This window comes from Arvicanthis niloticus, chromosome 24 (genome assembly GCF_011762505.2).
Source record: "Arvicanthis niloticus isolate mArvNil1 chromosome 24, mArvNil1.pat.X, whole genome shotgun sequence".
Classification (NCBI taxonomy): domain Eukaryota; kingdom Metazoa; phylum Chordata; class Mammalia; order Rodentia; family Muridae; genus Arvicanthis; species Arvicanthis niloticus.
In genome coordinates, this window is record NC_133432.1 from 37,239,124 (window position 1) to 37,266,931 (window position 27,808).

Below are 27,808 nucleotides of genomic sequence, written 5' to 3' on the forward strand. Positions count from 1 at the left end.
TTTGTTTGTTGAGATAGGGTCTTGCTTTGTATCCCAGGCTAGCCTCAAACTTGCACTGTAGCCTAGGCTGGCCTCAAGCATGTAATTATCCTACCTTTAGACTCCTTGAGCAACGCCAATCTTAGATCATCCATAGCTTTCATAACAGCCTCTAGAATAATCAAGAAATATAAGGACAGTGCTTCCCAGAGTGTTGACAGATGATGACTTATCAAAAGATGGCTAAATAAAGAGGGTGATGGGAGTCCCAGGAACCATGATTTATTGCAGGTAAGTATAGGTACTAAGCCCCTGAGGGCATACTACATCACATCAGACATCACTGGGAATAATTACTTTTTAATAGCTTTTTAAATTATTTATTTTTTAATTCTTTGAACATTTCACATATGTATGCATTTTGACCATTTTCACACACTCACTGTCCTCTTGTTCCTCTCTCTCCTGTTAATGTCTTCTTCCTAACAAGTCCCCCACTTAACCATTCATACCTTTGTTCTTTTATGTATGGCCATTGCATTTAATTAGGGTTGCTTGCCTGAGCACAAGAGGGGGATTATATACTGGACTATGGGCAATTTACTCAAGCCACACTTTGGGGAAAAAAAGACTCCCTTCAATGTTCATGATTCCCAGCAATTATCAACAGCCAATAGTTAGTGGTTCGGCCTTTAGCGTAGTAGGTCTTTAGCGTAGTAGGTCTTTAGTCATACATCCTGAGACGTTGGTGGGTCCCGTCTTGTACAGGAAACTGTAGCTTCAATGAGTTCGTTGTCGTGCCTAGAAGACAGCACTTCAGGGGACTCCTCCCATCCTTCGGCTGGTGCTTACTCTGAGTAATTAATTTAATTGTTGGTCTTTCTGGACATCGTCACCATCCTGTGAAATAAACAATGCTAGTATTGTTCCCCTTCTACAAATGGGAAAACTGGGGGGTCTGAGAGTTTGAGTGTTCAATGGATCAGTTTCATATGGCTGTATCCTTAACCTGTGGAATCATGTAATCTGCACATGGATGGTGGCAGATGGTTGATCATTGGGACCCATATAGTGAGAAGAGAGAAGCAACACCCAAAAGTGGCCTCTAACCTCCACTTGCTCACAGTGGCATGCACTCATGCACTCACACACAAATGCACACACAGTAAATGTGTGTGTGTGTGTGTGTGTGTGTGTGTGTGTGTGTGTGTGATACATTGAAGCCAAGCATAGTGGCATGTGCCTGTAACCCTAGGTATTTTAGAGGTTTGTTGGTCATTTAGGGAAATGTGTTCCAGTTTGTTAGTAATAGTTGTGCTCAAATAAGAAACAAAAGGAAAGAAATTAGATTCAGATATCTCTCTCTCTCTCTCTCTCTCTCTCTCTCTCTCTCTCTCTCTCTCTCTCTCTCTCTCTCTCTTTCTCTCTCCCCCTCTCTATCCGTCGTCTTTCTCTCTATCTAGTGATGGGAGGTGAAATTGGAAGCTGGAGACAAAGGGTGGGAGAAGAACCCAAAAGTAGCAAAGACCAGCTACAAACACACACATACAATGAGTCAATCAATGTAAACATTTTTTTAAAGAAAAGAATGGAAGATAAAAAAAGGGGGGGGGGAAGAAGAGAAGGAAAAGGAGAGAGAGCAAATATGGTATGAGAAGACACTTTCTGTTTGCTTATAGTTGATCAGCTCTTGGTCCATCTCCATGGTGTTTCACATTAGGATTTACTGATGCTCCCAAAAATGATGAACAGTCACCTAGAAAGTTCAGGGTATGATCACAGCCTAGAGTAAGGACCCTTTTCCTAGGGGTAAATCCCTGTCAGCAAAGTAATCAGTGGAGAAAGGTCCCATGATCAGGAGTCCTTACCTAGAATGACGTAGGGTGGCATTCCTTATGCTGGTACTATTGGGGTTCACCACCTTAAACTTCACATGGTTTGACCTCTTCCTTTCAGTCTGAGAGTCTGTTGGGAAGTGGAGAGAAAAAGAGGTAAGTGTTCCAAGGGGGATTGTAGAGATGGCTCAGTGTAAGATTACTTGCTGCTCTTACAGAGAGGACTGGGGTTGAATACCTAGTACCCACACGGTGGCTCACAGCCATCTGTTACTTGAGTTCCTGAAGATCTGATGCCCTCTTCTGGCCTCCACTAGCACCAGGGTCACTTGTGGTACACACAAAATTAAAATAAATAAATTTTAAATGATTATTTGTTTTAATAAAAAAATTCTAACAGCTAGGCATGGTGCTATAAATCTGTAATCCCAGCGCTGAGCTGAAACAGTGTGATAAAGTTTGAGCCAGCTTGTGCTACATAGCTAGCTCATAGCCAGCCGGGGTTACATAGTGACCCTTTTGTGGCTGGCAGTTTCTTCTGAGTTTAAAGCCTTCCATCTTAGACAAAGCTATTAAGATACAACTTACAGGGAGGTGAAACAACAGGATGTGCTGAGGGGAGGTGAAACACATTAGGAAATTCATTAGGCTCAGGAAGTAAACAATTAACTAGCTTCAGAAAGACCCTAAAACTGATCAGATTCACTGTGCTACTTTATTCCCAAAGGTATATAACCAGGAAAGACTGCTTCAGAACATTCACATTTAGCTAAGCAAGTGAGGCACAGAGCAGCCAAGCCTCCTGAAAGAGACATTCTCCAACGTGTTTAGCTGCCTGCAAGGTGTCTAGTGTACGCCAGGTTTTCAGCTTTCTTGGACCAGGTGCGGTGGGTTTTGATGAAGGTGTGTATGAGCCATGTCTGCCTTTGTAGGTACCTCCTCACCCCTTTTTCTCTAAGTAACCCCAGTAGAACTCATTGGTTCCTCAAGTTGTATTTTGGTGTATGTGGCTCACAAACATCCACTAACGGGATCCGATGCCCTCTTCTGGTGTGTTTGAAGATAGCTACAGTGTACTCATACACATAAAATAAATAAATAATACTTTTAAAAATTTTTAAAAAGGTTAAAAAAATAAAACAAAGAATCTCATCAATCCTTGAGCTGGCCCCAAGATCAGGCCACAGAATTTCACCAACCCCTGAGTTTGCCCCAAGACCAGACCACAAAATTTCTACCAATCACAGGTCATTCTGGAAAGCTCTGCCTCCCCCTTCTAGAAACCCTATATAAGCCTGTCTCCTGCCCAGTTGATGCTGCTTCTCACCCAAGCAAAGGAAGCCATCCTCCTTCATGTGTCTTTTTTCAATAAATTTTGTGTTTGAGGTTTGTTGTGTCGTGTGACTGTGATAATCCTTGGCTCCTAATTGCCAGGATACCTTTCCCCTCTGAGCTGTAACACAGTGTGCACATGTGCGCATGCATTTTTTTTCTCACAGGTGTGGGTTTATTTGAATATGTGCATGAGTGCATGTGAAGTCATAAATTATCCCCTACTGCTCTTTGACCTTATTCACTGAGGCAGAGTCTCTGAGTCAAACCCAGAGCTGCTGGCTCCTTATGTGAAACACATGTCTCCAAGCTCTGAGGCTAGAAATATAGGAAAACCACCACGCCCACCCAACATTGACATGGACGTCTTAGGATACAAGCTCCAAACTTGAATGTTAACCACTTTAACAGGTGAGCTATCTTCTTAGCCCCAGGGGGGGAAAAACTTAGCTCGCTAATTAAAACAAGGATGTAATGGGGAGAGAAAGCAGCGTTGGTAAAGTGCTTGTTGTAAAAGCCTGAGGCCCTGAGTTCCAGCCCTAGCCCCCATGTAGAAATCCAGGTGTGTTAGTATGAATTTGTAATCCCAGCACTGATGGAGCAGAAAACCAAGTCTCTTGAGTTCACTAACCAGCGAGTCTAATTGGCAAGCCCCACATCCCAGTAAGAGACCTGGTCTCAAGAAACAAGGCGGAATCAGGTGTGGTGCTACACACCTTGAATTCCAGCACTTGGGAAGCAGAGTGGGCAGATCTCTCTGAGTTCAAGGCCAACCTGCTCTACAAAATGAGTGCCAGGACAGCCAGGACTACATTATCTCAAAACATTTTTAAAAACTAGGGGCAGTGGTGGCACACGCCTTTAATCCTGGCACTTGGGACGCAGAGGCAGGAGGATTTCTGAGTTTGAGGCTAGCCTGGTCTACAGAGTGAGTTCCAGGACAGCCAGGACTATACAGAGAAACCCTGTCTTGAAAAAACAAAAAACAAAAAAAAAAAACAAAAAAACAAAAAAAACAAAAAAAAAGCAAGCAAACAAACAAACAAACAAGATAGCGAGGCCTGAAGAGAATCGGTCAGTAGGTAAGGTCAGTAGGTAAGAGTGCTTGCTCTGCAAGCTTGATGGCCTGAACGTGACCCTCAGGCCCTGTACAAACTATGCGTGTTTCATGGCACCGTGTGAGCTTCCAAAGGAGGGAAGCAACCAGCAGCCCCAGTCAGGCTGATACCTATGAACCACAACAAGGACTAGCATGGCATGATAACCCAAAGGGTGTAGTAGTGGCACACACATCTCGGTGGTAACCAACAGCTCTTTAATTTAGAACTTCTGAAAAAAAAAAAACAAACAAACAAAATCATGCCTGGTACTGGAAACCCAGCCAACTAACCAGCGAAGTCATGGCTTTTGGAAAAGAACGTACAACCACCACTCTCCTAAGCCAGCATAATCCCTAACTACATTCTAAATATTTGTTCTTATACCCACAGGTAAGTGCAGACTAATAAGGTTTTATTTATATATTTAAGAATTTATGTATTTCACAACAATAAAAAAAGAGGTTATGAATTTGAAAGAGGGCAACGAGGGGCATGTAAGTGAGTTAAGAGGGAGGAAAGGAAAATGATGTAATAATTTTAATCTCAAAAAAAGAAGAAAAATTTTGGTTTTTTTGAGACGGTGTTTCTCTGCATAGCCATAACTGTCCCAGAACTCACTCTGTAAACCAGGTGGCCTCAAACTCACAGAGTTCTGCCTGATTCTACCTCTTGAGTGCTGGGATTAAAGCATGTGTCACTCCCACCTGGCCAAGAAAATTTTTTAATAAGGCATGGCTGCACATGCCTATAATTTTAGTTTTTGGAGATGGAGACAGGCAGAGCCTAGAGCTCACGGGCCAGCAGTGAGAAACTCTTTCTGAAGGCAGGAAAGTCTGGAAAGCAGTAAAACCTTTGACCATCATAAACACCATGTAAATGAATGCTCATTTGCATACAGGACACACACCAAAGACAAAATGGAAGGACTAGAGATGTGTCTTAGTGGTAGAACACTTGCCCAGAATATCCAAGGGCCTGGATTCAGTGCACAATGCTAAAAGAAAGAAAAAGTTGAAAGCTGTTGAGGACACCGGAGGTTAACTGCTGGTGCACAGGAAATAATATATATATATATAATCTTTTTTTTAACTTCCTGAGATGTTGGGCTGTGGTCGTACCTACCTGAGGTGCTCTTCCCAGGACTGTGGACTGGCTTTTTCCTAGCTGACAAAGTCCTCACAGCCCTCTTCACATCTACGTCCTCTGGATTCCCACACACTACTTTCTGGCGGAAGTAGAATCTACAGAGGGGTGGAAAGATGGGTGCCGAGTTAGGACATGAGGATCTGAGGCCAGCCTGACACCCTCCCAGCAAAGGGAGGTCCTGCTCACATCACAGCACGTAAGTTGCAGCTTCCACTCACTTCCTGCTGGTGATAATTCCTAGCATGCCGGAGAATATTCCATCTGATCCTGGGTTGGTAACCCAGGCAGCAGTCTTCAAAGGCACCTACAGAGCAAGTGAGATGGCTCAGTGGGTGAAGGTGCTTGCCACCTAAGATCAGTCCCCAGGACCCACATAGTAGGAGCGAATCACAAACTATCCTCTGACCTCCGTACACGTGTGGCACATGCATGCAGGTGAACACATGCACATGAGAACTACAACACACACACACACAGAGTCGTAAGCTCTAAGTGAGACCCTAGTACTATTATTCTAATAAATGTAATAAACTGTCCCCTACATTTTTATCTCCATTCACATGTGGCACATGCATGCAGGTGCATACATGCACGTGAGAACTATAACACACACAGTGCCATAAGCTCTAAGTGAGAACCTAGTACTATTATTCTAATAAATAAACATAGCAATAAAGTGTCCCCTACATTTTTATGCATAGCTCATAGGTTATACCCTTATCAGAGATGCTTTTTTTTTTTGTAGTAGATGGCAGTTATCCAAGATATGATATCCCACAAATGATCAACTTTCAGGAACAGAGACTGTGGAATTCCCAGCTATAAATGAGACATCTATATTATACTTTCTAGCCACAAGGCTCAAGGATTTTCTCAGAAGAGTCGGGGTAGAAAAATCGTAAGATTCAGCAGAAGTGGATGTCTTCAGGGAAAGAATAGTTGCTGGGCAAGAGGAGGCCATTGCAGCTGTAATGAGTGCACAGACCCACCCAAGATCAAGACAGCTAGAATCCAAACATGGGTGGATGGGTAGAAGACCAAGCCAGCCCAGCCAGTCAACAGGGTCTTCAGGGAGGGAGGGAGGATTGAAAAAGAAAATGACAATTAGACAATACTATAACATGACCCCAGCCAGTTCTAAAGCTAAAACTAGTTTATTTTTTTTTTCCAGTCTGCTTTTCTATTATTCTAGGTACATACAAAGAATATGGTCAGAATGAAAATGAGGGATCTTGGAGTTAGTATCTGGGGACACTTCATCTCTACCCATCCAGCTCCAGTCATGCCAGGAATTCTTTCTATGACCAACCTCCCAAGAGCCACTGAAGAATTCAAAGGAAACAGGATACAGAGAGATTTAACAAGTGAAGAAGGACAAGTGAGAAGAGAAAGCAACATCCCAAAATTTCTTTCTTTCTTTTTCTTTTCTTCTTTGACAGACTTTCTCTGTGTAACAGAGCCCTGGCTGTCCTGGACTCACAGGGAGATTTAACAGCTATACTGAAGCTTGGTGGCCTAACAAAAGCTTAAAGAGTTTTTCTTGGTATCAAAGAGCCATACAACACAGACATGAATTAGACCTAATGATGCCTCAGGAGTTTTTCAACCTCATGGGGAATGCAAAAAAAAAAAAAAAAAAAAAAAAAAAAAAAAAAGAATGTTATCTACACAAAAAGAAGATGTACTGGAGCTGGTGGGGGTGCCCAAGGAGGAGATGATTCCAGAAAGTTCTGAGGAGAGAAGCAAATGGAAAAAAAAATGTTGATAAGACAGTGGGTTCATCAATCTGAGGTCAAGTAGAGTCCAGTGGTTCAGGGACAGAGTTCATTCTCCTTGCCATGGCTCCACCTTAGCTCTTGAGGACAAGGGGCAGTGGTGTCATATAAGAAGAAATGGGGCACCAGGGATCCTTGGCAGGTGTTTTCCAACACTGGGGGCCACTTTTCTCCCAGGATCAAAGGGCAGAGGCTGGGCGTGGCTCTGATAGCAGAATGGGAAAAAAAAAAAAAGAAAGAAAGAAAAAGCCAAGCCTGGTCTTTCTACAGTTATACTGGAAGCTTGAAGGTGTAAGACCTGGCAGAAGAGCAGGCAAGGCAAGGGCTGGGATCCTGGTCCTCAACCTGGCCTGGGAGCTTGCCTTGACACCTGCTGCAACTCCATGTGTATTTCAGAGATGAAGCACCCAGTGGCAAGACTCTGGGGGATGCTACATGCTGAGAACTGGCCTTGGTTAACTGAATCCTCCAGTACCTGTTCTCCAAGAGGACAAAATGGTTCCCTGACTGGGAATAGTTTTGCAGCTGGGAGTATTTTGCAGTTCATTGGATCCTTAAATTTTCATTCCTGTTTAGCAGATTTGGAAACTGAGTTCCACACAGAATAATCTCAGCCCCTTGCCTAGATGACAGAGGGAGGAAAGGCAAGGAATCCAATCTGGAGAGTCTTCAGGGTTCTGAGCTTAACCTCACATCCCTAACTAGGCAGGAGAAGGGCATCAAAGTGCACTCCAGCTGTAAGTGCATTTCTCCTCAATTGGAATCCACCCTCTGGTTCCTGCAGCCCCTAAGCCTCTTGAGTCTTGTAAAGGAAGCACTTCAGAATGAAAATGAGGGATCTTGGAGTAAGCATCTGGGAACACTTCATCTCTACCCATCCAGTTCCAGTCATGACAGGAATTCTTTCTATGACCAACCTCCCAAGAGCCACTGAAGAATTCAAAGGATGAAGGATACAAAGAGATTTAACAAGTGGAGAAGGATAAGTGAGAAGAGAAAGCAATATCCCAAAACCAGGGCAAGGTAGGTATAGCTAAGGACAATACCTTGGGTATGAATGACCGGCACCCAGGCCCCAACAAAGCAGGCAACCAGGCATGCAAAAAGCCACAGTTTCATGGTGAAGGATAGATCTCGTCTCCGGGTACCTGAAGGTTTAATGGGGCCACCTATAAAAGTGGAAGGGAGTGGAATGGAGGACATCAGTATCTCAAGCCAGACCCCAGAACTCTCTGAAAGAGAGGCAGATGGCAAAGGACTTGCTCTAGCCTCTGCTCTAGTCAGAGGAGGACTCACCAGTGTCTTTCTGGTCCTGAGAGCAGGTTTCTGCTTGTAGGGTGTACTGCCTATGGGATCAATGAACTGGCTTCACTCTTTATAGTCAGTGCCCCACCCTGCAGTGACCTGCCCTCTCTCTTCTTTCCCTCCCCCCTTCTCCTCCTCTCTACCAGCTCTGTGAGACATGGGACTTCCCTCTCCAGCAGATAGACCAAGTCCTAGTTTACATCTGTCTCTCCAGGTTACATGCCTCATGAACCTTGAGGCACTCTATGTAACCAGGCCTCTCAATCAGCATCCCCTCCCAGTACCTTATTATATGAGGCCCAATACTATCCCCAGCCCTCTCCCTTAAAAGCTTTTTCCATCCTCTCGTGGATCCTTTTATAGTTAACAAGCTTTAAATTTTTTATTATTTCTAATTTTTTATAATTTTGTACACGGGAATGGGGCACTCACAGAAACCATGGCCTATCTGTGAGGTCAGAGGACAGCAATCTCTTCTTTCCTTCCACTTTGTGGGTCTTGGGAATGGAACAAAGGTTATCTGGCTTGGTGGCAGGTACCTTTACCCACTGAGCCAAGGAGCCAGCCTGCCTTTTCTTGCCCTCTTGCTCTGCCCTGGCCTTAACACATTTTTGTGAATTTCCTAATTTCTTTCTTTCTTCTTCTCCTTCTCCTTCTCCTTCTCCTTCTCCTTCTCCTTCTCCTTCTCCTTCTCCTTCTCCTTCTCCTTCTCCTTCTCCTTCTCCTTCTTCTTCTTCTTCTTCTTCTTTTTCTGTTTTGGTTTTTTTGAGACAGACTTCCTCTGTGTAACAGAGCCCTGACTGTCCTGGACTCACTTTAGACCAGGCTTCTCTTGAACTCACAGAGATCCTATTGCCTCTGTCTCCCAAGTGCTGGAACATAATGTCATTTTTAATGGCTGAATAAAATTGCAGTTGCTGGCACACATTTAAATTTTTATTTGTCTGAGGGTTGGGGGCATGAGAACCACAGTGATCTGGGGGCAACTTTGGAGAGTCAGGGGAGCTCGGGAATCAAATTGAGGTCATCAAGTTTAGCATCAGACACCTCCAGCAATCTCCACGTCTGGAAAGGTACACTTTCAGTGGGGCAGTAAGCGACACAGAAATTTTTTCCAATATTATGATGAGAGTCATTCTAACAAAACTGTTTTCAACCACAACACTGGAAAGAAAGCAATGTTCTGGTTTGAAATGTGAAGCCAGGAACCAGGTAACGGCGTCTGCTGTCTGCAAGAAGGAAACAAGATTCATTTTGAAAGCATTTCTTCTTTCCTTTGGTTAACTTGACCCACTGGGGGATGGGAGCAAACTGTTGAGGAAGATGGGGCTAGATGAGGCGGGGAGGAGGAGCAGGGAGGCCTGCCACAAGAACTCACAACTAATCACTTTTAACTTGCTATCACCCGCGTCCGCAGCTGGCTACACCAGTCCTCTCTCTGAGTATTCCTCACACTCCAAACCTCTTGATTTCTCCTGCTGTATTTAGTCCTACTTAGTCGGGGCCCTTTGCCCTCTCCCACCTCCAACCCCACTCCGCGGGGTTGTGGAGGACGCTGGCCAGCTGCAGGTAAGTGAAGCTTAAGGCCATGCTGGATGATTAAAGCTTAGAGCTCCAGACAACCAGGGCAAGTGGTAAAGCTGCGGTCTGGGTTTGGAGAATAGAACCAGGGGGCGGGTTTTGAGGAATGGCACCTGAGGGTGGGTCTTGATCCTGGAGATTTGAGTAGTTTTGGTAGGTAGAACTTAACAGCCAGTTTTCAACTGAGGAAGAACTAAATAGAAGAGCTTGTGGTCCCGGGAGGTGCTTTCTGGGTGGGGCTTACTCCGGGGGCGTGGCATGCAAATCCAACCACAGCAGCAGATGGAGTCGTCTTATAGAAGGGATGCAGGCCCCCACCCCTACCCTTCAGATCCATGAGCTTCTCAGGTTCCTCGGCCTCTGGATCTGGGTGGGTGACGCTGGGTTAGGACGCTGCTCAGCGTGGCTGCAGGCTTGGAGACGCAGCGTGGCAAACCAGTACCTGCTGAAGCCAAGTGTCAGGGGGAGTTACAAGGAATGTGTGCCCATTTTCCCAACTTGGGGGTCAGGGCTTGTCCCACCAGCAACCTTCATGGGGAAGAGGAGAGGAAGTATAAGCGAGTAGCTTTGTACAGGGACATGTGTCGGTTGAAGATGTAGGTACAGGGAGACAGGATATTCAAAGGTCTCAAGGACCTGAATTAAAGACAAAGTGCACAGATCTGTAATCTTAGCATTTGGAGAGTTAGATGAAAAAAATCAGAAGTTCAAGGCCAGCCTAAACAACTCCCTCCCTCTCTCCCTCTCCCTCTCCCTCACCCCCCCCACCTCCACATTACCACCCCCCACACACACACACACTGATTGGATAGCTGAAACATCCGGATTCAAGGTCTGCATGGACTGCAGTGAATTCAGAGAATTTAAGAGTTAACTTACTAAGGATCTGCCTTAAAATAACAAGTAAAAAGAGGTCTGTGATAGTGTTTGTCTAATATATACCCCCGTACCAAGTGGAGAGTGGTCAGAAATACTACAAGTCCCAGCACTGGAAAGGCCAAGATAGACAGTAATTTTGAGCCCAGCCTTAGCTGCATAGTGAGATCTTCTCTCAACAGCAAGAACAACAAAAATATTGTTCACGAAATAAGTAATCGTCCCACGGTGGAGGGCTGCAGAGCAGAGACCTGGCGCTCATCAGCAGAGGTGCAGGGATGGGCACTGCCTGAACATCCTGGGCTGAAGTAAGCATCCTCCTGACATCGTTTTTACATGTCAGACCCACAAGTTTCCTGAAGTTCTAGTGATAAGAGGCATTTGCTAAGACTTTGGCAGCCCTGGCTGTCCTGGAGAAGCAGCTGGAAACCCTCCTCCACACTTGCTCATTTCACAGGGATCCTCTGCACTCCAGATACCGACTAACCTTGGGTCAAGGTGCTTCTTTTCCATTTATTTTTTCCCGTGTGTGTGTGTGTGTGTGTGTGTGTGTGTGTGTGTGTGTGTGTGCAAGTTTTTACATATGTGTATGTGTGAGTGCACATGTTTGTATGTATATATGTGTGTGTGTGTGTGTGTGTGTGTTTCTAAGCCTGAGGTTAGTATCAGGAATTACTGTCCATTGTTCTTTTGCCATTGTTTATTCACCGAGGCAGGTTCTGGCTATCAAACTCACACCCCACCCCCCATATGGCTCATCTCACTGGAAACTGCTCCCACAACGTTTCATTTTATTTTTTGAAACAGTGTCTCTCGAATGCAGGGTGACCTTGAACACCTGATTCTTCTGCCTCTACATCCAAAGTACTGGGATTACAGGCACGCACCACCATGCGTAGTTTATATGGTACTGGGAATAGAGCCCAGGATTTTGTGCATAGCAAGCTCCCCTTTTGGTATGTTTGGGCTTTTTGTTTCTTTTTAAAGAAATACATAGAATAAACAGATTTTAAATAAATGTGTGTGTATCTGCATGAACATGTATGCACATTAGTGCAGGTCCCATGGAGGCTAGAGGCATCAGGTCCCCCTGAAGCTGGAGTTACAGATGGTTATATGATGCCTGGTGTGGGTCTAGAAAATCAGGTCTTCTGAAAGACCTTAACCACTCTTACCCACTGAACCATCTCTCAGTCCTGTTTTGTTTTGTTTCCTTTAACACAGGCTGTAATGTAGCCTAGGCTGACCCTGAACTCTTGAACCTCTTGCATCCACCTCCTAAGTACTGAGACTACAGTTTGCACCCCTACACCTGTTGTTGTTGTTGTTTTTAATGTAGGTGTTAAGCGTTATAAATCCCCATAGAATGACTCTAGATGTAACCCAACTGGAATGTTTTCATTAACCCTTTAACAAATGTGTTACTTTCCAAGTATTTGTGAATTTTATGAAATTCCTCTCAGTATTAATTTCTAGTTTCATACCATGGGAAGTGGGGAAGATTCCTAATTACTGTCTGTCTCAAATTTGTTGAGACTTGTTTTGCTCCAAACATATGATCCTTCCTGGAGAATGGTTCAAGTATACTAGAGGAGGATGAGGACGCTGTAACTTTGGGATGGGATGTTCTATATGTTTGTGACATATGTTTGTAACAGTACAGTAGCCATTTGGGCTACTGTACTGTTCAAGTACAATGTTCATATATTTTGTCTACTAATCTATTCATTGCTGAAATCAGCATACTCTCATAGTATTGTTTTATTTATCTTTAAATTTTAAAAGTTCTACTTGTGTGTATCTGTGTCTGTGTGTTGTGCATGTGTACATGCATGCTTGCATGTGTATGGACACTTATCTTTATGTGCACATATGTATGCAGTGCATGTGCAGGGCTGAAGATGATGTAGGAAATAACTCTTCCATGTTATGCATTAAGGTACTGTCTCTCAACCAAACCCAGAGCTCACCAACACTACTATTCTTGCTAAATGGCTTGCTCTGAAGATCCTGTCTCTACCCTCTAAGGCTGAAACTAACATTGGGCTACCATGCAGACCTGGCATTTTATGGGGATTCTGGGGATCAAAATTCTAGTTCTCACACTTGCGTGGCAAATACTTTTGCCACTTAGCCATCTCCCCAGCCCTCACATTGATTTAGAGCCTATGTCTCCCTTCAGTTCTATTAATATTGCTAAATATATATCAGTGTATGCATTCCCCACAGCCTCTTGAGGGGATGACCCCTTTGTGAGCTTATTTGTGCATGTACACATGCACAACACCCCCACACGCACACACACACACAAACAAACAAACACAAATAGAATTTTTAAAATTTAAAAATAAATAAAACAATACTTTGAGAGCACACCAATGTCCACTTCCACAGTGAACAGATTAGATAGACAAAACTGTAAGGAACATGAACAGTCTTCTTGGGCTTACTTTATGGCTGCCTTCAGGTCTGTTTACATGCTGTAGGATAGCTGCCCTTTTGTCTCTTATGTTCCATTTAGAAGAAATACGTTTTTCTATATATTCACTTTCTATCTATGTATGTTCTTAAAGCATCTGCATTTTGCTGTGGTCCAGAAGCACAGTGGTTGCCTGGCAACTGGGGGAGGAGAGGGAAAGGTTTTCTCCAGATGCCTTAAAAGCCCTTGGTTTGAGGCCCAAGGGCCTAGTTTATGGACAGTCTCTGTGTGACTCCTTTTGCTGGGATCCCAATATGGTTGTCCCCACCATCTCTTTGACGCTGACTTTCAAGAATATCCTGCCCCAGACTGACCATTCCTTTTCTGTTATGCTCTTGGATGGAAGCTATGGCCAACCAAGCACTGCTTGGTTGAAATGTGAAGTGTGAATACTTGAGTTCAAATCCCAAAAAAAAAAAAAAAAATATATATATATATAAAAACACAGATCTCAAATGTCTGAAATCTCAGTCCTATGGTGATAGAGGTGAGGACTGCAGAATCCACTGAAGCTCCTGGACCAGCTAGCCTGGTGTACACTGTCGGAAAACAACAAAAAAATCTCAAACAAGGTAAAAGGTAAGTACTTGTTGTGTTTAATTTTAAAAAGCCCATGATTGGTCCAGCTAGGCTCTGGGACCAGCAGCCACCTGCCTGCTAGTGAACACCTCTTTCTCTCACAAATGCCCTCCCGGCTGTGCTCCGAGAACACGCTGCCACTGGCTCCACTTCCATCCTGCTTGTTCCTCCCTGGCCAATGCCAAAAACAGCTATCGCACTTTTTTTTTTTTTTTTTTTTTTTTTTTTTTTTTTTAAAAGAAGCCACATGCCTAGATTGGGCAAATACAGCACTATATTCCCCGGCTATGAGAGGCCTTGTTACTTGTGGCTCCTCCAGGCCATGTGGTTCTGCTCCATCTTCCACCTCCTCTTCCTCTATCTTTCTCTCTTAGTCCCTCCATCTACTTCTTCCTTCCTTCCTCTCCTTCCCTAAAATTTCCAGCCCCACTTTTCCCTTCCACTGCCCTCACAGGCTCTAGCCTTTGTTTGACCAGTTAAAATGGGGAGAAGGATCACATGGAATCACCTGAGTAAGTGATCCACTTCTTGTCAGGGGCAGCCCCTCTTCAGGTAGCAGAATTAGCATCAAAATACAAACAGTACCAAAGCAATTCACAAGAAGTTCTGATGTCTAAGTTTGTCCTCTGCTCTCCACATATGTGCTTTGGTGCAAGTGTGTCCAACACCCCCCCACACACACACACACATGGGGAGAATCTCATTACTACTAGCACTTAAGAAGTAGAAACAGGAGGATCAGAGAGTCAAGATCATCCATACCTACATAGTGTTTGAGGCCATTCTGCATCGCATGAGACCCTATCTCTAAATAATCAAAGCAGTAAATAAGGAGACACATAGAAAAAAATCTCACTGTTGGACAGACAGGCTAGTTGTCTTGGTTTGGGTTTTACTACTATGAACAGACATCATGAGACAAGTCTCATAAAGGACAGCATTTAATTGGGGCTGGCTTACAGGTTCAGAGGTTCAGTCCATTATCATTATGGCAGGAAGCACAGGCAGGCATGGTGCTGGAGGAACTGAGAGTTTTACTTCATCTTCATCCAAAGGAAGCCAGGAGCAGACTGTCCTCAGGCGGCTAGGAGGAACTAGGATGGTGGTCTCAAAGACCACCCTCATAGTGACACACCTCCTAATAGTACCACTCCCTGGGCCAAGCATATTCAAACCACCACACTAGCCTTTAACTATCCTTGTGCTTCAGCCTTTGAGTAGCTGGTATTTAGTAGCTGTACACAGACCAGCTTTGCATGATCTTTTTTAATTTTCATTTTTGTTTTCAGTGTTGGGGATGGTGCTCAGAGCCTCAATGTGCTGGGTAAGTACTCACCACTGTGCAACATTTCTATGTTCTCATAGTTATTCCAGAGCCATTTATCAGACAATTGGGGCATGTCCTATGCCCCTGAATCCTCTAAATCTATTTGAACTAGGCAAGCCCAAGCCCACTTATCCTTCTTAACCTGCTCCTTTGTATGTAATCTACCACAATGCTCTTGCCCGTGTTTCCCTCTCCCTTCCTCCCTCTATCATTTGAGGGGTCCTGGATGGTGTGACTTGTCCTCTCCTCTTAGGAACATAGCATAGTAAATTACCTTTTCACTGTCAATAGCAAAATCTGTTGGTCTCATAATGGAAACAAGCAGAAAGTCTATATTTAAAACCAGATGCCAGCCAAGCATACTTGGTCATGGCTATAATTTTAGCACCTGAGAGGCAGGGAAAAAGACCAACACTTTGCCTCTTTGGTTGCTTGCATTCATGGGCATATAAGTCATTCCCATAATACACACAATTATAAATACTACAATTTTAAAAGGGAAGAAATAACTCAGTTGACGTGGAGACTCTGACTTCATCAGTGGAAGCCAATGTTCCTATCCATTGATAGTTCACATTTGAATGCACCATTAGAAACTGAAAGGTCTGATAGGAGGTAGGACCTAGTTGGAGGAAGTAGGTCACTAGGGGTAGATATGTTGTGCCTGCTCTCTTGTTCTGTCTCTCCCCCTCCTGGCTGCCATGAGATGGGCAGCTGTGCTCCACTGCATGTTTTCCACCATGATCTTCTGCCCCACCCCAGGCCGGAAGCAAGGGAGCCAAGTGATCATGGACTGAAACCCAACAGCCAAAATAAACCTTTGCTCTATCTAAAGTGTTTATCTCAGGCATTTTGTCAGTGACAGAAATGTAATACAAATATTCACAGCTTTCTTGAAACTGCCCAGTCAATTGTTTACTAGTGGGAGGACAGGATGCCCACGCCATCTTGGAATGGCGAATCACTGCAGCTCCCAACATCTCCCCCTATCTATATATTTAAGATGGAACAGCCTATTGCCTATCAAGCACGGCACCAACTCACTGAGGGAAAGCAGAGGCCTGATCCCCTGTGCAAAATGAGATATTGTAATGGGTTTACTTCCCATACCCATCTTGATGCCTTTTGTCAAGGAAAGGGAGCCTCCACCCTGGGGCGCCACCAGGGGAGGAGGTTTCTTGGCATCAAACCTTTGTGCAATCAGGCATACTTTCGGGAAATCTATCCACACTCGTGGAACATTCCCTGTCGAGTACCCACTCACAAACACCTCTAAATATTCAGGTACCAGTTATTCAGGCAAGGGCTGGCTGGACTTAGACCTGTCATCGACCCAGTGCAATGGGCTGAACCCTTGGGTCTCAGTCATCAGCTACTTTCTTGGCCTAGATAGCCAAATTTCAGGGGGAGATGCTTGCTCCAAGACTACTAGTGCTTGGGCAATAGCAACCTTGTCACGTTTTTGTTGGGCTCTGAGCTTACAGACCAACCATCATGAACACTAATCCACAACATAGGGCTGCACCAAGCAGGCCTATTCCCACCCTTTAAGAAAGAGAGAAAGAAAGAAGGAAAAGGCGAAGGTAGGCCAAGAAGTAAAATCGCCAGGGGTAACAGGGTCCACTCGAGTTCCATCAAGGCTCGAAATCCGGATCTGCAATTGCTACTGCATCTGGTCCAGCTCCCTAGCCCACTTCCTAATAACCCGATTTAGGAGAGTCCAAATGGGAACTGAGAGCGTCTGCAGATGAATCCTTCGAGAGGTCATTTTCAGGAACCGCGAGTCGCCGCGTCAGTCATTCTGGCAGCCAAAATGGATTGTCTTCTTCCTGTGGAAAAACACAAACCGCTCCCCTGGATCTTATTAAAATAGGATCCGGGCCTTTCCATTGACCAGTCAAAACATCTTTCCATTTTATCATTTCTTTTCGCCTAGTTGGTTCCAGGCAATGGCGATCAGCCGCCGTGTTGCCCTGACTGTCCAAATTCAAAAAGTTGAGGGTAAAAAGTGCCAGAGAAATAGTAGCTCGTGGCACCGTGGGCAGAGCTTCCTCAACTTCTCCTTTTTGTTTTATCAAATAAGTTTTAAGGGTACGATGAGCACGTTCAATGATGCCTTGTCCATGAGGGTTGTAAGGAAGACCCGTCAGGTGTGTCACCTCCATATGGCGACAAAATTGTTGAAATTTTTGAGAAGTGTAGGCTGGTCCATTGTCAGTTTTAAGGATTTTAGGCTTTCCCCAAGCACTCCAAGCCTCGAGGCAATGTTGAATAACATGGGCCGCCTTTTCTCCGGTCAATGGAGAGGTGAATATAACTCCAGAACAGGTATCAATAGAGACATGCAAATATTGTAATTTGCCAAAGGATGGGATGTAAGTAACATCCATTTGCCAGATCTGTAATGGCCTAATTCCCCGAGGGTTAATTCCTGTATGGGGAACAGGTAGGAATTGACAGCAGTTTTGGCATTGAGTCACGATATCTCTGGCCTCCCTTCTAGAGATGTTAAATCGACATCGTAATGTCTCAGCTGTCACATGAAACCTTTTGTGAAAGGCTTTAGCCAAATCCAATTTTGGCAAAAGGGCAATTGCAATCAACTTTGTGGCTCGATCTGCCAGGTCATTTCCACGGGACATAGGTCCCGGTAAGCCTGAGTGAGCCCTAATATGAGTTATAAAGACACGGCGGAATCTTCGCTTAGCCAGGGTAAGCTGAATCTTTTGAAAAACTTCTACAAGTCTGCTAGATGTCTTAATTAACCCAGCAACTTCTAATGCTTTTACTGCATTAACCACATAGAAGGAATCTGAAACAATATTTAAGGGACCTGGAAAGATCTCCAGAACCTCTGACACCACTAAGCATTCCACAATTTGAGGTGAGGTTTCATGATATTGTTTGGATGTAACCTTATCATTAACCACATAGGCACCCACTCCTGTTTTTGACCCGTCCATATAAACTACCATTCCATCTGGGAGTGGCTCCTGAGACACAATATGTAGAAATATGATAGCTTGAGTTAAGGCAAATTGTAAGATGGGATGCTTAGGATAATGATTATCTATTTGACCATTGAAGGAAGTAACCAGCACTGCCCAAACATCAGAGGTCGCCGTTAATATTTGGACTTGATGGTCAGTATAAGGCACTATCAAAACCTTAGGCTCCCTTCCAAAATGAGTAATGGCTGCTTTTAGTCCACGAAGGGCAAGTTGAGCAACTGCATCTGGATACCTTTCAATGATCTTTGCGAGAGAAGCATTGGGATGAACCCATAACAAGGGCCTTCCTGCCATAATACAGCAGTTGGTAAGTGTCTAGTTTTAAAAACACATAAGTCAAAGGTTTTGGTTTCATCTATGCGTTTCAACTGGGCATCTTGTAAAGCGTTTTCTACTACTTGCAGAGCACGGCTCGCAGCTGGTGTTAAGGCCCTCAGTGAGGAAATATGAGCATCCCCTTCCAAAATATCAAATAAAGGTTTCAGCTCGGCCGAGGGAATTTTTAAAAATGGTCTTAACCAATTTATATCACCTAATAATTTCTGAAAATCATTCAAAGTATGTAAATGGTCTCTACGAATCTCCAATTTCTGAGGAATTATCTTTTCTGGAGAGATAACTGTCCCTAACAAGGAGCCAATTTCTGAAAATTGAACTTTCTCAGTAGCGACATGTAGACCCCACTGTTCCAAGGTGTTTAATAATAAGGGGTATGAGGTCTGTAAAGTAATTAAATCCTTATGACACATAATAATGTCATCTGTGTAATGGGCCAGCAGCAGAGAGGGAAATTGTTTCTTAATTGGCTCGAGGGCCATTTGTACATACAGCTGACATATAGTGGGGCTGTTGGCCATGCCCTGAGGCAGAACTTTCCACTGATATCTTTTATCAGGTTCAAAATGATTAATAGTAGGTAGTGTAAATGCAAATCTTGGTCTATCTTGTGGACACAAAGGAATAGAGAAAAAACAATCTTTAATATCTATAATTATAATTTTCCACTGCTTAGGCAAGGCAGAGAGTAAAGGCAAGCCTCGTTGCACAGAGCCAAATAGTCGCATCTGTGCATTGACGGCTCTTAAATCATGTAAAAGCCTCCACTTTCCGGATTTCTTTTTAATGACAAATATGGGTGTATTCCAGGGAGAGGTAGAAGTTTCTAAATGACCGAGCTGCACTTGTTCTTTAATTAGTTTTGTAGCAGCTTCCAATTTTTCAGAGGATAGGGGCCACTGAGGAACCCACACGGCCTCCTCTGTGAGCCAGGGTATGGGCATAGAACCCTCAGTGGCAGCTAGGAAAAACCCAGGCCTTGTCTTCCTGTGTTTGATTCTTGTGAGACAGGATCTAACCTTCCTTGTTCGTTCCTGCCAAGACCTTTCCCTTCTTTAAATCCCATGCTCTTCATAATGTTTATAGCTTGTGGGGAGTATTCACTAGTCAGAACTAGCCCTAGGCCTTGTAAAATATCTCTTCCCCAGAGATTGACAGAGAGGAAGCACATAAGGTATAAAACTTCCTGTTTGACCCCCTGGTGCCTGCCAAGTCAACGAGTGAGAACTGACTGCGGGACTGGCCTCGTATCCCAATCCTTATAGGGAGTGGGACGATCTTTTTACAGGCCATGCCTTAGGCCACCAATTAGAAGAAATAATACTTTTATCCGCTCCTGAGTCCAGAATTCCAGTAAAGTTCTTCCCCTCTATTGCTAACTGTAAGGTGGGTCTAGTTTTAAGGTCAACCCCCAGATGAGCGAAGTCAGTTAAGGAACTAAGCCCGTGAGCACCTCTAAGCTTCTCAGTGGATGGAAAACAATCATGCAAGCTTGGAAGGACAACCAATTGAGCAATCCTGTCCCCAGGGGAGATGGAGAATACACCTTGTGGGCTAGAACAGAGAACTTGAAGTTCTCCGGTATAATCCTGATCTATTACACCGGGGTGTACCACGAGTCCTTTTAAAGTAAGAGAGGAGCGGCCTAAAATAAGGCCGACACTTCTCTCTGGCAGGGGGCCTCTATAATCAACCGGGATCGGCTGCACCCCCATGTGTGGCATTAGTAGGACTCGGGAGGTGGAGCAGGAGTGGGAGTGGACCTCAGCTCCACCTCCTGCGGAACCCCTTGTGGCTCTGCAGCAAAAAGAGTCCCCTGAGTGTTCAGGAGTGTCCTATATCTTTTGGGGCCCTGGGATCTTGGGCCCGTATATCCATTTTTTGAAAATTTTTCTTCCTTAATGGCTGAGGGATTTGGAGGGAGGATCTGACCTCTTATATCTCTAACAGAGCGGCAATCCTGAGCCAGATGATAGCCCTTTCCACACCTAGTGCACAGCTTTGATGGTATATGATTATTTGGGCACTCTTTCTTCATATGTCCCACCTTTCCACAGGCAAAGCATCGGGCCATATGTTTTGAAGGGAATTTTCCCACGATTCTGACCCTTAAGGAGCACAGCAGCCATTTCTAGATTAGCCGCTGCGAGTCTGGCATTAGTAAGGGGACCTCCCAAGCCACGGCAGACTCTTAACCAGTCTTGTAGCCCTTTGGCTCTCCGAGGAGCAATGCCTGCACGGCATTCAGCTGTGGCATTTTCAAAGCTCATCTGTTCAATTAATGGCATTGCTTGCTCTGGTTCCCCAAAGATTGTGTCAGCTGCCTCAGTCATGCGAGCCACAAAGTCAGAAAAAGACTTATTAGATGTCTGAATTATCTTGGACAAATAAAGGTTACTGCCTTCCTTCCTAGGGAGAGACTTCCATGCCTTTATTGCAGCTGATGCTATCTGTGCGTAGACCTGCCCGGGATGAGTGGTCTGGTCGTTCGCGTGTACACCAACTCCCGCCAGCATGTCAAAAGTCCGTAATTGTTGTCCCTCAGTATTTGCATTAATCCTGGCTTGTGCTTGCAGTGTCTCATGCCACAAGGCCTTCCACTCTAGGTATTGGCCCATATTGTTAAGTACCGCCTTCACTGTGTCCTGCCAGTCTCCTGGCGTCATAGCAGCTGTACTTAATCTCTCCACTTGGGATATAGTAAAATTAGCCCCAATTCCATATGCACGTACTGCCTCAGCTAATTCTTTGATCTGCCTATACTCTACTGGGGCATGAACACAGATGCCTTCTGCCGCTTCAAAGACCAGAAATGCAAGCTGTAGCTGCCTCCGATCTCCTGGGCTGAGAAATGAATTAAAGGCACTACCCGGGGTATAAGCCGGAGGCAAGGACTGTGCCAAGGGATTCAAGGTCTTTCTTATTCTTATCCCAGAATGGCTACCCTTTGTATAGGCGGCTGCTTCCTGCCCCAGGCTCTCTTCCTCTCCTTGCGTTAGGTCTTCCTCGGAGCTGCTAAGGTTTATGGAAGCAGGCTCCTTAATGGGGTACAGGGGGCTCCCCCCCGAACTCCAGTATCTCTTCACCAGCCGGTGAAGGTTCCTTAACCTTAATAGGCCCTGCAGTGGCCCCTGTTCCTCTTGAGTACTCTTTCCTATGACCAGGCTCCTTGGCCTGTCTCTGTTGTCCAGGATTTCTTACCTGCTTCTCCTTTCCAAGCTCTTTGGCCTGATGCCGGCTAACATGCTCTGGTTCTGATAGCCTGGAGCGGACCTCTTTTGAAACCTCTTGACTTGCCCTATTAGCTGTGCTTCGGGCTGGATCCTCACAACACAAATAAGCTAAAATTGAAAAGAACACGAGCAAGAGGCCAACTACTGCAGTGGCAGCAGTGGGTGAATATTCGCTCACAACGAAGGCTTCCACCCCAAGCATACCTTCCAGAGACGTATCTCAAATCCTGTAGTCTTTTAACCCACCCCGAGTCGGGGGGGGGGGGGGGGGGGGGGGTTCCGCAGTGCCTTGAAATTCCCGGGTTCTCAGCACCAGATGTTGCGCGCACCTCTTTTGTGTCCCCTTCGAACGAGAAAAAGGACACGGAGGCAGTAATCGGGTATCACTACAGACGAGGCCTTACTTCTTGTAACAGCAAAAGCGGAAAAGACCCCAAGCCCGGGAAAGGCACTGCTATATATATACCCTAGAGTGGCGTGTTCACTTCTGATTGGCTGTTCACCCATCACCCCATATTACACCCCGGGATGGGCAGTGACTTTGGCGAGATTTCTGCCTTTTGCAACTGCGCAGTCAATTGTTTACTAGTGGGAGGACAGGATGCCAGTGCCATCTTGGAATGGCGAATCACTGCGGCTCCCAACAGAAATGAACAGATTAAACGGAATAAAAAGAGTAGTAAGTAACCTAAGGAAAGATCCATCCAGCTAAGCTTCCAACGTGTGAAAAGGAATTAAAGAAGAGCTTAAGCCATGAAGGAAACTATCAACAACAGAAAGACTATGCTGTAACTGAACAAGGGCCTCTTGCCAGCCCAGCAAGCAACAGACCTTGGAGACTTCAGCCACACCGTTCTGGCTTCAGAGTCAAGGACACAAGAAAGTTATGGAAAGTGTTACAGAATCTCCCTCCGAAACTAAGGAAAGCTGCTGAGGCCAGGCTTGTGTCAGGGGTTTCTCTGAATAGAGGCCCAGAGAGGCCATTGTGCAAAACTGTAAGGTTAAGGCTGTGCTGCCTTAGAGACCCCAAGATGTTGGGTAAGGCAGACTTGTAGGATACCTGCCAACTCCGGGTGGTGGTGGCTCACACCTTTAATCCCAGCACTTGGGAGGCAGAGGCCGGCAGATTTCTGAGTTTGAGGCCTGCCTGGTCTACAGAGTGAGTTCCAGGACAGCCAGGGCTACACAGAGAAACCCTGTCTCGGAAAAAAAAAAAAAAAAAAAAAAGATAACTGCCAAGAAAAGCTGTTAACAAGGAGTAGAATCAATCCAAGAAAAGTGTGCTGCAGTCAACAAATGTGAAGGAGTAGATCTGAAGACCATTTTGACATCAGAAATGAGATGCAGAATTTAGAGTTTGCAGTAACCGGTTTTTGGTCTCACTGTGGTCCAGTATTTCCTCATTATACTCCCTTCCCTCCCTTTCAGAACTACTGTACTGTATGTGATCTGGTTTTGTTTTGTGTTGTTTTTTGTTTTCCATTTTGATTTTTTAAGAGATTACCATGAGTCTCAGAAGAGACTCTGAACTTTGACTTTTTAAAGTGTTGAGACTGTTAGAGAAAATGGGTACTTTTGAAGCTGAACTAAATACATTTTGCATTATGGTATGGCAACAAGTCTATGGTGGCCTACATCTGGTTTTTGCTACTTTGTGGTCTTTACTTTTTCTTTTTTCCACTCTTTATCCCCACCCTTTGTCCGGCCTCACAGGAGGTCTGACCTCCAACCTGCACCCTTTAGTCAAGTACACAGGTGGAGGGTGTGATAGACAGGCCCCAGGCCCTAGAAAGATTTATGTATTAATGAGATACCTGAAGGCCAGAGGGTAGAGTCAATTAAGCATTTCTCCCCAGCCCCTCCCCCCTCTTCCCCTCCCTATTTAACTCAGGTCCGCCCTGGGTTTTATGGGGGAGCACATCCAGATCCATCCACCATCTGCCATGCCAATAAACCGGTTTTGGAAACCAAGGACTTTCTCGTGTGTTGGGGCTGCCGTGGAGAGGCCTTTAGTGAGCAGCTGGGCCTAACCTCCAGCTGGAGGAACCCAGAGCGTTCCCAGCCAACTACACACAGCCTGGCGTGAGTAACCCTGCGGTTCCCCAGCCAGTTTTTACCTACAACCCTTATTTCAACCCCTGACACTAGATAGAAGAGAAAGGATTGTGTGATTGTGTGTGTGTGTGTGTCTGAATCTAATTTCTTTTCAAACCGTTCCTCCCTCAGTTCCCCCAACAGTCTGCTTAAATAGTCCCTTCTCTCAGTTTTTCCAATATTAACAGCTCCAAATTATAACAGTTCTCTAGCCTATTTGCTATCAGCCTGCTCATCTCAGGGTGTACTGGCTTAACTGTCTCCTAACAATATTTTCTGTATCAACTACCTTCTCCTCTCAGTCGGCTAGCCCCCAATCCCTCTTAAGATCAGCTGACTTTTTTATATTCTATCCTGTTACCAGAAATTCAAGAGGTAACCAACACTAAAGGTTATGGGGTCAAGCAGTTCTAACAGCTAAGAATTCTTAAAGGACCAGCTGACTAGCAACTGGGGATCCTTTAAAGAGCCAGGCCCACAAGATAAATCACACTGCATGGTCGAGGAGTCAAATGTGGGGGTTTGGACAAGATGGTCCCATAGGAAGTGACACTATTAGGAGGTGTGGCCTTGTTGGAAGTAGGTGTGGCTTTGTTGGAGGAAGTGTCACTGGAGAGGGCTTTGAGGTCTCAAATGCTGGAGCCAGGCCCAGTGTCTCACTCTCTTTCTGCTCCCTGCAGATCTAGATGTAGAACTAACTCTCAGCTACCTCTCCAGCACCATGTCCGCCTACATGCCACTATGCTTCCCACAAAAATGATAATGAATTAAACCTCTGAATTTTAAGCCAGCTCCAGTTAAATGTTTTCCTTTTTAAGAATTGTTATGTCATGGTATCTCTTCACAGCAACAGAAACCCTAAGACAAAGGGAGATCCCTGAGGCTCCATGGCCGGACCTAGTCTAATTGGTAAGTTTGAGGTCGATGAGGATACTCTGTCTCAGAAAAACAAGACAGACAGAACATAAAGAATGAGAGTAGAGGGATATCTGGCCTCTACATGCATGTGACCACATGTGTGCATGCATGACACACCCATCCACACAAGCACACCTACATGTACACATTACTAAAAATCCAGGCCTTCAGTGAACTAGCCACTGCTAAGTGCCCAACATCAAGTTTCAATTGGGAAGTGTTGATAAGGGACACATTCATCCTTTCATGCAAGTATATTGTATGCCTGCACGTATGCACACATGCAGAGCAAAGAGGAAGGCAAAGAATTGTTTGTTCTTGGCTCCAGTTCTTGGAGTAGCCGCTGTGGCTCTGGAGCTGGCTTTGCCTTGCAGTTTTTGTCAATGGTTCCTTGGACTGTCTTGATTTAGACAGCAGTTCATGCAGTAGCTCCACCGGAAAACAAAAGTGGGAAGAAGACCTATCTGTCATTAGAGTGAGAAGGTCTGAGTCTTTTGGTCCAGTACCTGGGATTACTCAGTCTGTTTAATCTGGAGTTCCAATGTGGGTCTGTATGGGTCGACAGCTGGGGTATGTGTCAGCTGCATAAGCCCCATGTTGTAGGCACCAGATATGGTCCCACATTCTGTCTCTCCAGTGAATGCCACTTGGGCAGGCAAAACAGGAGATGCTAGACTACATTTCACCCTATACCACCATTGGGCTTTCAGGAAATACCACTCAGGGAGGGTGGGAGAATGCAGCCCAGGCTGGAGGCCTTAGCCTGAGTGAGAAACAACACAGGCTCAGGCTGAAGTTGGGGTTGGTTCCCTGACTCTCAGACATCCCGATGCTACTGGAAATCTCAAGGAGGAGGCTGGGGCCCACTGGGACGAAGTGGGCAGAGGCGACAATGTGGGCAACTACTCTGGCTATCCAGGAGGGGCCTTTTGCAGGAGACTTAGACTTTGACACCTCATTAGCATGGAGAACTCTGTTTTGTGCTATATGTCCATCACATCCCAATGAGTGGAGTGTGACCACATGTTCCAGGGCAGGAATCTGGTAGGGAGCAGGGAAACAGTTACTGTCCTCAGATGGTGCCAGGGTCTCTTGAAACCACTCCACCTTACCAAGTTTCTTGGCACAATCCACTGCCCCACACTGGCTAAACTGATCTCTATCACTGCCTGCCTTATTCCTTTGAGACAGAGTCTCCCTTGAATCTTGAGCTAGATTGGCAGCCAGCAAGTCCTATCAATCTTTCTATCTCTGTTTCCCACAGCATTGTGGTTACAGACACACAGGCCATACTTGGCTTTTTATGTGTGCGCCAGGCTCTGGACTCAGGTCCTCATGCTTGCATAGCAAACCTCTTACCCACTAAGCTATCTCTCAGACCCCATACCCATAATTTCTGAATAATCTTCAGGGCAATATTAAACAACAAAGAATGTACCTATTCCCAACTCCTCTGAACCCCTTTTCACACTCCATCCTCTCCACTTTCCTGGCTACCCTCTGAACCACAATCCCTTCCTTCCATTACCCTTTTCCCAGCTTACTTTTCTTCTCACCCTTTTAAAAACCACTTCACATGGAAGCCACTTGATTTTTCTTCTGCCTCCTCATGGTCAATGGCAATGTGGAACTGCTGAATCCCTGAAATGCAACTGGTCCAATTAGATATGTAAAACAGACACGAGATTTCAAAAACAAATGGAGGAAAAACACAGAATATACAAGAGCTCATAACTTTTTGTTTTGTTTTTTGAGATAGGGTTTTTCTGTACAGCTTTGGCTGTCCTAGAACTTGCTCTGTAAAGCAGGCTGGCCTCAAACCTGCCTCTACCTCCTGAGTGCTGAGATTAAAGGTGTGCACCCCCACCTCCTGGCAAAAGATCTCATAACTTTTAACATTGATTATATGTTGAAATATGGTTAAATCAAGCTATTATAAATATCTGGGTTTTGCACTAAAAATATAGCGTGTGTGCCAATGTGTGGATACAAAAGTAAGAGGCACATCTTCGTGTAAACAAGGCAGGACAACTTACAGGAATCAGTTCTCTCTTCCTACCATGTGGGTCCTGGGAAGTGAAGTCAGGCGTGCCTCATCCTGCTGAGCCATCTTGCAGACCTGTTATTTTTACCTTTTCAACTAATAACTTACTTAAAAAAAAAAAAAAGATCACATGTAGCTGAGGCTGGTCTTGAATTTGCTACACAGTCAAGAATGAACTTTTTTTTTTTTTTTTTTAAGGGAAGACTGTATTTTTATTTTTGAATTACGTATGTATATGTATGTCTGAGTGTGGATTTGTAACTGTGAATGCAGTGCTCCTGGAGGACAGAAGAGGGTGTTCTATCCTTGGTGCTAGAGTAACTGTTTATAACTGCTGTGCCACCCTTCCAAACTGCCCATGAACTTCTGACCCTTCTACTGTATCTCCTGAGTTCTTGGAGTACGAACTTTGTGTATGTTACAAAAAGTCAATAAACTATATCCGTGTCTTTTTTCCCCTTTCCTCTTCTTTTGTGAACCTCCTTGGATGTGCTAGGAAAGTATTTTACCACTAAGCTACACCCTTAGCCCATAAATTAATAATTTTAAAAATTTAAGTTGCCATATAGCTGACAACTCTGTGGCTTCCTTAAAGTTTTACTGTACAGAGTTAATTAAAAATGTCACAGGCAAGCCGGCAGTGGTGGCGCACGCCTTTAATCCCAGCACTTGGGAGGCAGAGGCAGGCGGATTTCTGAGTTGGAGGCCAGCCTGGTCTACAGAGTGAGTTCCAGGACAGCCAGGGCTACTCAGAGAAACCCTGTCTCGAAAAACAAAAACAGAATGTCACAAGCAGAATATGCTCCCCTAACTGAGCTGCCTTGTCTAGCCCTAGTGAGAGAGGATGTGCCTATACCT

General features: G+C 44.9%; 1 protein-coding gene across 1 annotated transcript; it reads right to left on the reverse strand.

The window, feature by feature from the left end:
- Window positions 1-264: 264 nt before the first annotated feature.
- On the reverse strand, window positions 265-8,556 carry Ccl25 (C-C motif chemokine ligand 25). Its single transcript, XM_076923725.1, has 6 exons — window positions 8,464-8,556; window positions 8,214-8,336; window positions 5,579-5,696; window positions 5,369-5,487; window positions 1,848-1,944; window positions 265-879 (listed from the first exon to the last, which is right to left on the reverse strand). The coding sequence occupies exons 2-6, from the start codon at window positions 8,284-8,286 to the stop codon at window positions 846-848; spliced, it is 441 nt and encodes a 146-aa protein (XP_076779840.1). The 5' UTR covers window positions 8,287-8,336; window positions 8,464-8,556; the 3' UTR covers window positions 265-845.
- Between the last annotated feature and the right edge of the window lie 19,252 nt (window positions 8,557-27,808).

Bases quoted from the DNA above. Each gene is read 5' to 3' on its own strand.
- Ccl25 (XM_076923725.1), bottom strand. From the start codon at position 8,286: ATGAAACTGTGGCTTTTTGCATGCCTGGTTGCCTGCTTTGTTGGGGCC. The intron at 5,697-8,213 runs GTATTGTCCTTA...CTTGCTCTGTAG, and splicing joins GCCGGTCATTCATACCCAAG to GTGCCTTTGAAGACTGCTGC. The intron at 880-1,847 runs GTAAGGACTCCT...TTTATTTCACAG, and splicing joins GCCACCCTACGTCATTCTAG to GATGGTGACGATGTCCAGAA.